The sequence below is a fragment of the Acipenser ruthenus genome, chromosome 2, assembly GCF_902713425.1.
Source record: "Acipenser ruthenus chromosome 2, fAciRut3.2 maternal haplotype, whole genome shotgun sequence".
Lineage (NCBI taxonomy): Eukaryota > Metazoa > Chordata > Actinopteri > Acipenseriformes > Acipenseridae > Acipenser > Acipenser ruthenus.
The window spans coordinates 67,417,063-67,432,932 of NC_081190.1; the positions used below are offsets into that span (position 1 = coordinate 67,417,063).

The following is a 15,870-nucleotide window of genomic DNA, read 5'->3' on the forward strand; positions in this document are numbered from 1 at the left end:
TTATCCTAGTGCAGTATATTCACATTCAACTACAGTATTCCTGTGTTCCTATATGTTCCCAGTATGACTAAAATGTAGCTATTTTGAAATGATGATCTAAATGTAGCCAAAATTATTAATTTTATACAATTAATGTTTACCACCTCGTACACATTACTTGCAAACAAACCACTGCTACGTCATAAAGCAACACCATTGTGTGTCGCGACACCCTTAGGTCACTGCTCGTCGCACAGGACCAACACTGCTTTTTTAATTGTGTGTATTTTTGTTTTGTTGCTACGTTACAACTACTGCTGGTGTTCTACATCGTCAGATTAACTGAGTTTCGTCTGATTCGACACTTAGCATAGCAGATAGGGTACGGTATTGTGTGTGTGTGTGTGCGCGCGCTGTTTTCTGGGCATTCAGCACCACGACTGCTTCAGCAGCCATACAAAGTGCTCGGCTTTAGCAAAAACAAACCAACAAAAACTGTACAGAGCATTACATGATTCAACCTGCATAATTTATAACGGTTCTCTGAGTTGATAGCTTTCGAACTGCTGTGAAAACGTCATTAAAACATTTCAACGATTGCACTTTTTTTAAATTAATTAACTTATTATCGAAAGTGACGTGTGCTCAGGTGTGTAGTCCGTCTGACAATTGCACTTTTAGAAAACGTTGGGGGGAGGCGAAAGATTCAAGTCTCCCAATGAGACTAATGGAACAGCGGGACTTGGAAGACATCAAGAGAAAAGCGAGAGTTGGGTGGGAAAGGGATCATGTGCAAAATGAAAAAAGCGCCACCACCAACAAGGGGCTGCACTGCGCCAAAGAACTGGACGAGCAGACAAATCTCTGGCGCAGATCATGCTCCCCCACCAGGTTTAACAACCCTCATCCACCCGAGTAAGTACACAACAGTGTATACCTGCAAGACGGACGACACACGCCTCACTCCCCAAGCGTGACACCCCAAGCCTGGCACCCTTATAACTCCGCCTCTACAAGACGTGTTGTCGTCCGTCTTGCAAGTATACCCTTCTCAGTAAGTACAGGTCGAGTGATAGGTCATCGATTTTTTTCTGCATGATGTAATGCGGTCTGTAAACAACAAAAAGGTAACTATTTAACCACAAACAGCAACCCATAATCTACATCACTTTTTTTTTTTTTTTTTAATCCAGTGTGTTTTTAGTAACCCGGCTTCATAGCATCCCAGGGTACATGGCTAATGTACGACTAGACGCTGCTTCAATTCCAAGAGGTAAGCACACCTTAAAAAACTTCTTAAAAAAAAAAAAAGTGGGAGCATTAATCCTCAGGGGGAAAATGTTTGCAGTGGCATTGGGCAATACGACCACTTCAAAATATCGAATTCTGTATGCTCTTTTGTTGTTTCGTTTTTTTTTTTGTTTTTTTTTATCCCATGGATGTTTTGTTACACTTTCAGAAAACGTGTCATAAAATGTAGTACAATATCACCGTTACTGTCTTTATTCAAATTTGGTGTTTACAAGACACACCATAATGCCACCAAAAACAAACAAAAAAAAACACTTTCTTTTAAGCAGTTGTCGTTTAGGAATGATTCCGATGAGGCCAATTACTCAGAAGGTTCTAGCAAGATGTGCTGGGCAGAGGGAATGGGAGTGTTTATGCACATCAGTATATATAAAATATGCAGAGAGCAAAAAACATATTCCTGCTCCCAGGGCAGGCCTTAGGCTGTGCGAGTGCGGGGTCCAGAACATGAAATGAATGCTACAGTAACAACGGTATCATAAAGTTATTATATGTAGGTGCATCATGTAATCATATGCACCTACATATACTAACGTTAAGATATTGTTATATATAAATAGTTTGAATGATGTTAAAATGTTAATGAGTGGTACTTGTTTCAGTTCGTTTGTTAGACTTTGACATTTTATATAATTCACAACTTCAAAACACTCACAATTCCAGTCTACTTCAAACATATTGGGTATTAACTTTTTCTAAAATTACCATGCCCCAGTAGACCTATTGAAAAATACTGTAATCCCTCTGACAATATATGTGGGTTGTGACAGAGCCTTATAACTAATTGTCCTGGCTCTGACAGAGTTCAGGCGATTTTTAGGGACTGACAGAAGATAAGCATTTTCCGATCTCGGGACCGACCAGGGACATATGGGGTCAGCAGATCTTGAAGATCAGGTCCAAGACCATGTAAAGCCTTATAGGTCATAAGAAGAACTTTTAAAATAATAATAATATCAGTAATAAAATAAATGAATGAGATGGATGCAGTAATTGTATCAATTATGTGATTAAAACCAAGATTAACTAAGATTAACATTTTTAATTGCAATTTATTTGCAAGATATTTGCAAGATATTTCAGTTTTTTATTTTTCTTAAAAATATTTCCCAACATAAAACCAATGTCACCTTACAATAATTGATTTTGAGTTTCAGTGTTTTAAAATAAAATATCAAACAGAACGAAATTTCAATGTACCATTTGTAATTCAGTAATATGAGAGAATTGGTCAGGGGTCTGAATTATGCAGGTTGATATATAGGCCCTACATTTAAAATAAACTTTTTAATCATGTACCTTTTGATACCGTTTTCAGTTTAACGCAATGCAATTTCAATTAATATGCTTTAACTATAAACAACTAATGGCCAATTATCATGCAATTAAACTTCTCTGTGCCTATGCAGCAGTGTCGCCACCTTAAATTCAAGTATCTTTGAAATGTGCACAAAAAGACATTACCTTTATTTTTACTTAAATATGTTTGATGTAATAAAAATGTATCTTTCTTTTTGTACAGTCGTTCTTTTCGGCTTCAAGAGCTCCAACGTTTGTCTTTCCTGTTCCATCCAGTCTCTACCTCAGCAACAGCGCCGTTCAAAGCGCAGCTTCATTACTCAACCTGTCTGCAACTGGTCCTCTGCTAAACTTATAAGCTCTTTCGACAAGACGTCGACATTCCCGTTGTCAGCGATTGCCTTACTTTAACTCTATTAAATCCACCACAAAGCTTTGTCTGCGGAATCTCTCTTTACTCCTCGCCCGCAATCATACGCCCCTCCCCCCGCTCCCACAGAGCCAGCACAATTACCGTTCCATCAGAAGATCCTGCCCTGGACCTCCATCAGCTACGTTCAACCTTTTAAAAGACGTATCCTGCCCATTTCAACCAGTGGCGGCTCGTGGTTTCACTGGGCACAACATGCTCCAACGATAGTGCTGCACTGCAACTTTTCCACTGGCGCCTTACAGACCATGGTTACCACGGCAACACCCTCATTGAATGACTGCGGGGAGTGGTTTGTTGCCATGGTGACCAGGCAGCTTCATCAGTGCTCTGTGCCTCAGTACTGCAGTCTTCTGGCTTCCTGTTGCTGCGCTTTCACAACTGGTGGAGACGAATTCAACGCGCCGAACCATGACATCTAAGTACTGCATTAACTTATTTATATACATGACTAACTGTCCTAATATGTCTAGAACATTTATTATTTAAATCTAAGGGAATAAGCAAACGTTGTTCTACATAGCCAAGGTTTCTTAATCGTAATAACCTCATATATTCTACCCTGCTTTACTCAAGTCAATGGTTAATTCCAATCATAACCTCTGGATGGCAGTATAATACCACAAGTTCTGTTTTTTTTTTTTTAAGCCGGTTTGCTATTAATATTTATTTCTTGGCAGACGCCCTTATCCAGGGTGACTTACAGTCGTAAGCAAATACATTAAACACTTGACAGATTATAGTACTTTGAAGTACAGGATTAAATGCAGTAAAATACGGGGCAGATAAGAGCAAGTAAAGCGCATTTAAGGAAGGGCGATGTGTGTCCCAGGGGAAAAACAGAGGAGCTACAGGTGCTTTCTGAAGAGCTTGTTCTCACTCTGATGGATTCTCGGGAGTTCCCCTCCTGCCTTGACCTTTTTGTCTACCTATATAAACTGACATTCTTCAATTTCAACTCTACCTGCCCCTTTGAGGACCTGGTCATGAAGCCACGCACTTATCGGCTTTCTGAGATGCTCAGAATCTACAGTCACATTAACTTTCAGCTTCCCTGCATCAGGCATCCATTCCAGCGACCTCTTCCTTTTCCCGGATTCGTGCTTCCTCATCTGGCTCCTCTCCTTCAAACCAACAAATTTCACCAAGGCACTTTATTCAACCTTCAAAGTTATCATTTCATCAGCGTGAGCTGCTAGGCAGATACGGAAATCATGTCCTACAACTATCAACATTTCAGTCAAGTGCCCTCCTATCCTGCAATAGACAATACACTCATAGACTGCTCCCGACCAAGTCAATAGGTTTTGCAGCAGCCTCAGAGCAACGCCGCCTTCATCCTCTCTGGTTCTACAGCGGCCTGAGATCTATGCATTCTTCATCTCTGCCCCATCTCTGGCTTCATCTAAATCACCTTAATACTCTAAGTCCAATATCCACCGCATTCAGCAGATCTCTGCTCTCTGCTGCAGACCACCACACTCTACCAATGGCTGTCCACCGTTCACTATTACAGATCACTGCTTCAGCAGATCTCTGCACTGTTCAGCAGATCCCGTCCTCTTCTGTTAATTGCTCCTCACTACAGCAGATCTCTGCTCCCTCTTCAGATCTACTCACTATTATAGCATGCAACGTTTCTTTTGTTTACAGTCTAAATCTGTACCTGCACTACTCCAGATCTTCCAACGCTTCCGCTTTCCTCCAATACGCAGATCGTGGAAGCATTCCACAGTCAAGGCTAATGCTAATCCCCATCTAATAAAAAAATACGAGGTGCTTGACTTTCTCCGCAATCTATTCATATGTCCACACATCCTCTCAAATATTACAGCATTAATACATGGTGCGAGACGCGGTGTGAGACTGGAAATCTGTCTTGTTTATGAGTTAAGGAGTTCCACTACTAGGAGAATAACTGGAGTTGTGAAACCCAGTCTCTGAATGTGAGTTCACCTTTTCCATTTCAAGCAGACATAATAGTAGCAGACCGCAGATTGATCCCATATTAACTGACATAGGATAGTCAACATCTCATCTCTGCCCTCCATTCCAGAAAATGGAGCATAAAGCGTGCTGAGCTTCCCCAGCAGTCGATTTACACACGTTCGTTCAGTTCCAGCTGCTACCTCAACTGCTCCCCTTCTGCCTCCACTTTTAGTATCCAAGTTCCGTCAGCTGGTCCCGTCTGCTGCCTCACCTTCCCGCTGTCTGCATCAATGAACATTCTCCGTTTGCTCATTCTACTCTTCGGAAACGCCACTTCTCCCCATACAAGGATCTGCCTATGGAGATCATCTGCATCTGAGCCCTCTTCGGTCTCCTTAGGAGCTCAGAATCCACAGTTTCTTCTACTTCTAATTTACTCCATCATTCAGTTGTGTACCTCCAGACGGATCCATTTCAGCGCGGTCCGTTAATTCAGCTGTCAAGCAGATTCCCCTATCTGCCCCTTCTTTCAACATCAAGGTATCTCCCCAGCAAGAACCACCCCCCCCCCCCTCCTCCTCTACTCATCCCCCCCCCCCCCCCCCCCGGACCCTCAGTTAATTGATTCCTCTCGTTCCTATCATCACTCATCACTGGTTCTCAACCCACCTTTCCACCCACCAGAGCAAGCCTCCCTCCTCTACTCTACCCCCCTCATTGATTTCTCTCACTCCTAGGATCACTCGTCACTGGATCCCAACCTACCTTGCCTCCAGAGCGGGCCTCCCCCCTGCCCCCAATCATTCTGTAGGCACAGCCCCCTCTGCTGCGAGGGCCAACATCAATCACAGCCAGATCATGAATGTGGGGAGATGGCCCTCTTCTGCAGTGGATTCTTTCATTCATCCATCCTCCTCTCATATAGTTGCTGCCCACTTTTAACCCTTTCCGGTCCATTGTCGGACTGGGTCCGACATTGCAATTATTCCTCAGAGGTCCTTTGTCGGACTGGGTCCGACATCATTATAGCAACGCAAAAAACGGGTTTCTAGTCGTTTTTTCTCCGGAAAAAGCCGAGAAAACCATTCAATTGCCGAGTGGGAGCGACAGGAGCCGAGACAAGTCGAAAAAAAAAAAAAAGGCGTATCTCATGAATAGTCATACATGGTATCTGGTATCAGATAACGGGGCGGGTCGTAAGTAAACAAGTTGGCTGACTGAATCAGCGCACAGAAAACACGGACATTTGCAGAGCTTTTTTGAGATGTTATAGTAATTAAATAATGACTTGGATCGCATTATTGAGGAGTTTGGTGATAAAACGAGTGATCCGGAGATGATCGATCGGTATGTACGACTATTATTATTATTATTATTATTATTATTTATTTCTTACATAGGTGAATGCTATAGCAAACGAAAGGGTGGGGCGGGGCTGGAGATGCCTAGTGAGTGCTTTGTTGATATGCAGGGCCATTTAAACCCATTTGACTGTGGGAAAAAAATACTTTTAAACAGCGCTTCTGAAATTAACTGCGCGTGTGAAAATTAATTAGACCTGACATGCCTGACGCGTGATTAATAAATGGACCGCAAAGGGTTAAAAATCACTAGTATGCCTGGAGTGGGGGCTTCCTGTCCGCCGGGGCCACCAGAGGTTTTCCCCTAATCGGACTCAAGGGGTTTTTTCCTCTCCACTGAGCGGCAGGTATACACATAGTCACATCCTACTAACAAATTACTAATCTCCCTCTGTTTGTCCTGTTTGTCCTTCTGGTCTTTTGTTTATGTTATGCGTTGGCATGTGCAGTCTGTTGTTTGTCTCACGGTGTGGGAGTTTTCGTGAGGTGCCGGAGGTCCATCCTTTGGGGGGCAAGTGAGTCTCACTTCCCCGACCTCAGGGCTAGGCATCCACCTCCCTTACCTTCAGGGGGGTTCTCACCATGTGAGTCAGAGTGGACCCCCGGCCAAACTCTGTCCTGTCGCAGCTCCTGCGCTCATCTTACCTCACTCGAGGCTCTGTTCTATTCTGCCTCTCTTTCAGGACGTTGTCACTCGTCCTATACTAACCTCTATGCTTTGTCCTTATTTTCAGGTCCCAGGCAGTGTGACGTCTCGGCCAATCAGGGGTTTTACGAGCGCCCCTTACAGAAGTCTCAGATGCTGGGTACCTCTCTCATCTCCTCTCGAGGGGCGGCTCTCCGAGTCATAACCCTCATATGTGTTTTCGGTTGCTGGGTCCTCTGCCCCTGGGATGTGTCGGCATCGTCGCCCTCAGTCGGCGACCTCTTTTCTATCCCGTTTCGGTTGTTGGGTCCTCTGCCCCTGGGATGTGTCGGCATCGTCGCCCTCAGTCAGTAACCACTTTCTGTCCTACTAACTGCTCCTTGCTGCTTCTTCTGCCTTATCCTTCACCCCAGCTCACGCCCTGTGAATTGGAATGTGTTAGTTCTATGGTGTGATGCAAAACTTTTGGCCATAGTTGTAGGTTAGTCCTCATTATCGGTCTAACTTATTCCACTTGTTCCTGTCAGTTAAACCAATTACCGGGATCATCTGCTTGGTACGCTGCAATCAGGATAAAGTTAGTACAGATATGCAGGATTTTTTAGTCAGCATTTTAGTTCACTTGATGTAACTAAATCACTGATACACTGCAATTGACCCTTTGCGTGCCAATGAATAAAAATGTATAGAAATCGGTACATGGTAAACTTTTTAATACAAAATAAGCAAAAATAATAACCAATTCACCATAAACAAGGAAGCTGAAAATACTGAAAGCTTTGTACCCTCTGCATGTTAATCTGTCCTGTACTATAATATAACACTTAAGTTAAACCTTAAATGACAAGCATTAAGAAATATTACACCATGCAGTAACTGCTGTAGAGGGAGAGTTTTGTTTCAAGATATCCTAAAAAAATGGTGTAATGATATATAAAAAAAATAAAAACTGTGCTATGAACAAATTATACAAAAAGGTCTGTTAAACAATGCACAATAGGGGCTGAAATACCACTCTGTTTTTTAATGTAACAGGCACTAGAAATGATGTACTTGACATTTTAATTTCCACAGTATTCATTCCCATACTTTCCAGAACTGGGTACATTGATAGCTTTGGATTACAACATATATCTCTGTTATTTTATTAAGAAAAAAAAAAATTAAAATAAAATAAGTATTACTTCTCTACAATAATATATTCTCTCTGCTCCTCTGTTGTGTCTCTGTTTAGATTAATTACAATGAACTATTCAAAAAAATAAAAAAAGTTGAACAAGTGGTAATGTAATGAATGATGTCAGTGTTACACATTCTATAAACCTTCTTCAATTGATTTTTCATCATATCGTGATTTTCTTCCCCCACACACTTTCTAGCAATCAGCTTTGAGAAGTATTTTCAGGAGAATTTTTAAAAACAGATTTGCTAGTCAACACGGCAAATACTTAAATTATTTATACAACTGAAAGTTCACATTTTTATAATGCTTTTTTTCTGATTTCTTCAATCTAATAAAATATGTTTTTACTCTAAAACAAAAACACATTGGAAATGTGAAAAAAAACGCCAAGTTATCGAAAGTGCCCAGCCATTTAAAGTGGAGATATCAAAAACACAAGCCAAGTTTCAAGAAACCATTGCGGCAACCTTGACCATCACCAAGCAAATAGACTGTAAAACTGTAAAACTGTAAAACTGTTTTTTCTACTAACTTGGCTTGTGTTTTTCATGCAAGTTCAATCCGCTTTTATTGTGCCTGAAAAACACAAGCAGAAAAAAGGTAAAATACATAAATTAATATTGTATTTTCCGGTGGATTGATTTGGAACAGAGATTAAACATATTGAACGATAACATTCAAGGTCCTTTACCAGAGATTAGGGACCTCATATTGACCAGTCAGGTTAAAGTAAATCTCTGATCCATTTTCTAATTCTAGTCAGTAACGTGCTTTGACCCTGATGACACTGAACAGGTGAAACAACAGAAGTGAAACAGTAACAGACTTCTCAAAATGTAGTATTAGATATCATGTTATAACATGCTATAACATGTGCTTCTTTCAAAACTGCACATTTGAGAGCTATAACGAATGGAAGTGCACAACAGATAAGATATGTGGAACGTTGGCTACTCTAAAGGGTTGGGGCTAAACATGTGCTGTTGTCCTTAAAAGTATAGTTGCCTATATAGGAAACTTCCATTGGTTCTTGTTGGTTTTCCTATCCTGATGTGGGACTTTAATCACAATGACAGTAAGATAATATAGCCTGTCCACTCTACACTGCTAAACCTGAAACAGTTGTAGGCTTAGCGGTTGCTGTGTGAATTTCATGCTATTCTTGTCCATGCCAGCATACACTAGCAAGGAGACTACCCCCTCATCCCTTAACCCTGCAGCACAGGCTTAAGCCATGCTCACATTGCCACTACCTGTATTGTCCAAGCTTGGATGATGATGCTAGCTCTCCTGTGCTGGCTTCTATATATATATATATATATATATATATATATATATATATATATATATATATATATATATATATTTAGCTCAAAGAGCCAGCTGCCCAACACACCCAGGCACACAGGAGCAGTATGCACTACGTGACTGACTTTTCTTACAATATATATATATAATCTAGTATGAAAACAGCTGTAAAAATTACATTTTAGATTTCTGCCAAAAAAAATAAATAAATCCATTTATCATGTTTGACAGGTTCAATGGATAAAAAGACTGATGATAAAGACCCACCATCGAATAGCAACATCATCCAGGTAGGATATTTGTTTCTGAATATTTCCGTTCTCCTTTGTTATAATAGTACAAACAGTGACGGTAAATAAACCTCATTCTTCTCTGACCTCATATCACTGTATTTTTTTTATTTAATGCAGTATAGCAGTGCATATAATGTTTCTAAAGCCTGTGACAGACAGGCGCTGCATGGCACCGCTGGCCATTTTCATGGTGCGATACCGCTAGTACACACCCAGGCACACAGGAGCAGTATGCACTACGTGACTGACTTTTCTTACAATATTGTAGAAAAATTGAATGGTGCAGTACAGTAGTTGTCATTACCGCTCTGTAGGCTATGTACTCAAATATAATTTACATATATGGTCAAATGTTTTGCATCACCTAGGACGTTAGGGTGCAGACATTAATTAAAAACAAATAAAAAAAACTACATGAACATAATTTCGATATTTTATTTAACATCATGCAATCAAAGAAACTACAAAATGATATCGCAAAAGTCTACAGGAAACTACAATAGTAGTACAGTATTTCAAGTTAGATTTTGAAATGTCACATTTTTTTTTTAATTTTTGGAAAACTACAAAGCGATTAGTAATTCTATATGTTAACGTAACATTATTAACATTACTATAGAGTGTGATGCAAAACTTTTGGCCATAGATGTAATGCACCCCATATAATCTATTAAGTAAAAACACTGATTTGTTTATCAAGTTTTTTTTTTCCTGCATGTATATGCAGGTCTGTGAAATGAGCGATCAGCTTAGCAAAGAATACAATACGTTGGTGACAGCAAGTAGCCTACTACTAAAGTGTAAATATATCCTTTTACAGCCAGTTATTTAGTAAAAATAGTAGCGAACTACAGAAATAATAAAAAATGCAAAACGTGAAAACAATATCAAATTGGCTACAGGAAGGATGCTTATCAGGGTCGATGTATAAAATACTGACCTGCCTGTCCTTGTATGAAATATGGGAGGGATCAAACACTTCAGGGTGCTTGGACACCTCCGTAGACAACACTTTCATTCATGATTTTTCCTGGCAAGCACATGTTGTCAGCCACTTGGCTGTGATTGGTTAATCCACCGATGGTACAGTGCAGCAGCCAGAAAAAATCTCTCTGGATTCGATTTGGGCATCGCCGCGGGACTAGTAGTATCGTCCCACGCTGATATGTCCAACACCATATGAAAGCAATGGCAGTGATACAAGTTGCAAAATACCTTGCGTGCCACGCCTGTCTGTCTGTCCCGGGCTTAAGTTGTCCAATTAATAACCCTTTGGGTTCTGGGTTAGTGCAGGGCTTCTCATGTATATTCATAAACTTGTTCCTGACCCTCTGAGCCTGGGCCAGAGCGAGTAGGTAGGATCCTGGCCGAGATGACGGACAGATGAACCAATCAAAATTCTGAACTTTTGTGAGAGGAGTCGGGAACCAATGAAATTGAACAGGTTGTATTCAACCAGCCGATGTTATGAATTCAGAAGACATTTTGACTGGAAGACCCGATGCATAAGCGATGTGAAATGAAAATAACTAGTCAAAACTGATTTATGACCAGGGGTATGTTACGAAAAATAAAGAAATAGTTGCAGTTACAGTGCCTTGCAAAAGTATTCAGACCCCTGACCAAGTCTCCCATATTACTGAATTACAAATGGTACATTGAAATTTCGTTCTGTTTGATATTTTATTTTAAAACACTGAAACTCCAAATAAATTTTTGTAAGGTGACATTGGTTTTATGTTGGGAAATATTTTTAAGAAAAATAAAAAACTGAAATATCTTGCTTGCATAAGTATTCAACCCCCACACATTAATATTTGGTAGAGCCACCTTTCGCTGCAATAACAGCTTTAAGTCTTTTGGGGTAAGTATGTACCAGCTTGCACACAGTGTCGGAGTGATTTTGGCCCATTCTTCTTGGCAGATTTGCTCCAGGTTGTTCAGTTTGGTTGGACAATGCTTGTGGACCGCAATTTTCAAATAGTGCCACAGATTCTCAATGGGATTGAGATCAGGACTTTGACTGGGCCACTGTAGGACATTCACCTTTTTGTTGTTAAGCCACTCCAATGTTGCTTTGGCCTTGTGCTTGGGATCATTGTCCTGCTGAAAGATGAATTTCCTTCCAAGCTTCAGTTTTTTAGCGGACTGAAGCAGGTTCTCTTGCAGTATTTCCCTGTATTTTGCTCCATCCATTCTTCCTTCAATTTTAACAAGATGCCAAGTCCCTGCTGATGAGAAGCATCCCCACAGCATGATGCTGCCACCACCATACTTCACTGTAGGGATGGTTAGGTGCATGGGCAGTGTTAGGTTTGCACCACACATAGCGCTTTGAGTTTTGGCCAAAAAGCTCTATTTTGGTCTCATCTGACCACAAAACCTTTTCCCACATCGCAGCTGGGTCACTCTCATGCTTTCTGGCAAACTCCAGACGTGCTTTCAGATGGTACTTTTTGAGTAACGGCTTCTTTCTTGCCACCCTCCCATACAGGCCAGTGTTATGCAGAGCTCTTGATATGGTTGACTGGTGCACCATTACTCCACTCCAACCATTGTTGGCCTCTCTGTGGCTTCTCTCACAAGTCTCCTTCTTGTTTGAGCGCTGAGTTTTGAGGGACGGCCTTTTCTTGGCAGTGCCTGGGTGGTGTGATGCAGCTTCCACTTCCTGATTATTGATCCAACTGTGCTCACTGGGATATCCAAACACTTGGATATTATTTTGTACCCTTTCCCTAATCTATGCATTTGTATTACTTTATTTCTAACTTCTGTAGAATGCTCTTTGGTCTTCATTTTCCTTCAGATTCACAGCCTGACCAATGATCCTTCAACAGTGGGGTTTTTATCCAGAAAATGTAACAGCAACTTTAATGGTTCACAGGTGGAGGCCAATGTTAAGGTAATTGTGTCCTCGTTAAGGCAGTCTCTTTCATCGGTGTAAACTGGGAGCTTCCACAGCACAAGGGTTGAATACTTATGCAAGCAAGATATTTCAGTTTTTTTATTTTTCTTAAAAATATTTCCCAACATAAAACCAATGTCACCTTACAATAATTGATTTTGAGTTTCAGTGTTTTAAAATAAAATATCAAACAGAACGAAATTTCAATGTAGCATTTGTAATTCAGTAATATGAGAGAATTGGTCAGGGGTCTGAATACTTTTGCAAGGCACTGTATGTTCTAAAAGATGTTGCAGGAATGCGTACGAGGAGGCTAGGGAAAGTAATGGGTTGTGTTTTAAACCCAACAGCTTGGCTCTGGTGCTCTGGTGTGGGCGGATTGTGCTCTTTAAATATAGAACAAGCAGAACCTTGCCCTCAGTATTTTCTATAAACAATATGCCCTGTGAGGATTCATTCCTTATTTAGGAAGAATGTTACACTGACTTGAGCATTGTTGTTGTGTTGCCTATTTTGTCTTTTCTTTCTGGCCCTGCTCATATGAAATCAAGGACCACCACAGAAACAGCCAGGAGTTAATCTGCCTTTTCAGTGCAATACCTCTGTTTCTGTTGACAGGCCCTGTCCAAACATAACCTTGACTGTGTTATGTCAAGGAACCGATGGCTGAGGAAAGCTGGGAAAGAAGGTACAGTTTGAAATCTGAGAGATTTGAAAAGTACATTTCAGTTATTTGTGAGATTCAAAAATGTTTTCTCAAAGGGTCAATATACATTTTAAGTCCCACTCCTCTGTTGAAACCCTACAGTAGCTGAGATGATTCTAGATTATTTTACTGTATGATATACTGGGGTAAAATATGTAATTACAGACAAATAATTCTTACCGGTTGTGGGTGTCACATGTGTAGCTTTAAAAGAACATGATATAGAAAACTTTTTGTTTAGTTGTTTTTCATTTTACATATCTAGTTCCACACTCCAGTCTTTGGGGCACATCTGGGAATTCCTGTTTTCTGTGTTTTTGAAATAGGGGTTTTAATGTTGTGAGAACTGTACTGTGATGTCACTGTGACTCCTGTTTTCTTCCAGAAACCACAGCAGTAGAAGAGCTGATAAAAACCCGTTCCATGAACCGTAGGGCAGTTCCGACGTGTTGCCCTCACTTTCATGTCACCAGCTTTGACTCGCTTGGGGTGAAGCATCTGAAGCCAAAGATTTATGATTACCAGATTAGCCCGGAGTGGGTGACACAGCCCTGGCACACCCAGTACCGCCAGGGCAGGGACTAAACCCTGCCTCCCAGAGCTCACCAACAATAACCCCACTAACAGTTTAATCAACAGAGGCACATTAAAGGGTTACAGCTGTCTGAAGAGGTGGGGAGTGGAGTGGTTTGTCTTGTAAAATCAATCAAACAAATACTTTTTTGATTTTATTGAAGTTAAACAAAAAAATAAGTTAAATATATGACCTTGTATTGTAATGTCACTGTATACATTGCTTTAATTAGTATATCAATCTTTACTGCTTGCTAACAGTGAATTTCATCTCATGTTCTTGCTTTCTTGGAAATCGCCTTTTGCCTTGGTCATTATTGGGCTGGTAAATGTTATAACATACTCCAGACAGACTGTGGCATGCTTTCTGGTGATGCTACATGGAGGACTGATCCACATTGTTAGGAAGCCTTGGTATTACATCCCTGTCCCCTTCCATCAACTTAAAGACCGCCTGGTGATGTGATGATGGGCAGGGCAGTGACCACACACTGGTCTGCTCCTTCCTACCTTTCTAACAAATTGCTGCAGATTTTGGACGTATGGTTTTGAAATTATGATTTTTGCTTTAAGATTAATTCAACCGATAAAATGTTGATCAGGTAGCATAACAGGTCCCACACAATGCCAGTTTTCTCAGTGGAAAGCATGTAGCCCTGAATATGGGTTTAGTTCAGAAGACACTACTGGGAAGAGAGCTTGAGATGAAATACCTCATCACTAGGAGTGCACACATATTTGGCTTTTCCAAGTAATTCAATTTGGTGCAGGTAATAAATGACACTGAAACAAACCTGTGTTAATTTCAGCTGCCTTTCCCTCATTTGTACAGTATAAACCAGTACCAATCAATAGCAATGAACTTCAACATTGAGTGATTTAAATTCCAATTGGAAGTACGTTTGTCACGGCTGTGACGTTTTTACTGTCGTACAGTGGGTGGAACTGTAAACTATGACAAAACACGTGGCAATACTAGCAAATGCCACTGAATCATTCCGTACATGCGACCTTTACCTAGCCCTACTTTAAGAATGAATCACTTCCTGAATAATGTACAGATGTTACTGGGAGATGTTTGTTGAGTTTAAATCAGTGGTTCAAGCAGAGGGTACATCTCAATCCCACAATTTATTGCAGGGATGTTGTGCACATTAAATATATGGAGATAACATTTTTGTTTGGTTGATCATGACAGGTTCAATATTAAATCCCACTGCAATTGTTATTGATTGGTACAGTTGGGCAAACAAGGGAAAGATTTGTTTTCTGACTTTTAAATAAGGTGTTCTTAAGAGGGTTTAAAGGGAATTACTCAGAATCTCAGAGTATCTGCACACCCCTACTAATACCTAATTGTGTGTGCAAGGTCTGTGATGGGGTTTCAAGGACCTGGCTAGGACAGGGTATGGAATGACCACCAGCTAGAATCTTACATTCAAAAGATTCAAACCCTCAAAATATTTGTTGTTTTAATCTATAAATTGCTCTGTTTTATGTACCTGATGATGATAACGACATGTTTTCTCCTCATTGCCTGATTCTGCTGCATGATGGTTTCCATAGCAATCTTTTATCAAACCAAATTTATTTATTTAAAAGTATTGGCATCTCTGCTTTGGTATTTTGTGTGTCCTATTCTGCATTTATTAGTTTTCATAGAATTCTTGACCAGTGTGTTACATCTTGTCGGTGAAACCTGGCCCATTCTGTCTTGCATATTTCTTTCAGCTCAGACAGATTGGATCCACAATGATTAGCTACAGCTTTTTTCAGATCAGTCCAAAGTATTTCTATTAGGTTGAGATCTGGTGATTGCAAAGGCCATTCCAGAACTTTTACCTTTAGTTTTCTTCAAGAATTCCAGAGTTGACTTACCTGAATACTTTGGAAGATAAACTGTCTACCAATCAGCCTACAAGTACATGGTATCATTGTACTTTGTAG

General features: G+C 40.5%; 1 protein-coding gene across 2 annotated transcripts; it reads left to right on the top strand.

Moving 5' to 3' along the window:
- The first annotated feature begins 368 nt into the window (after positions 1–368).
- On the top strand, positions 369–14,129 carry LOC131701483 (uncharacterized). 2 transcript variants are annotated; one of them, XM_058999420.1, is made up of 5 exons: positions 369–894; positions 1,173–1,252; positions 9,678–9,736; positions 13,263–13,332; positions 13,736–14,129. In XM_058999420.1, the coding sequence occupies exons 1-5, from the start codon at positions 698–700 to the stop codon at positions 13,933–13,935; spliced, it is 606 nt and encodes a 201-aa protein (XP_058855403.1). In that variant the 5' UTR covers positions 369–697; the 3' UTR covers positions 13,936–14,129. The 2 variants fall into 2 exon arrangements, with proteins under 2 accessions (XP_058855403.1, XP_058855408.1); XM_058999425.1 differs by lacking the exon at positions 369–894 and adding an exon at positions 902–1,033.
- Positions 14,130–15,870: the final 1,741 nt, after the last annotated feature.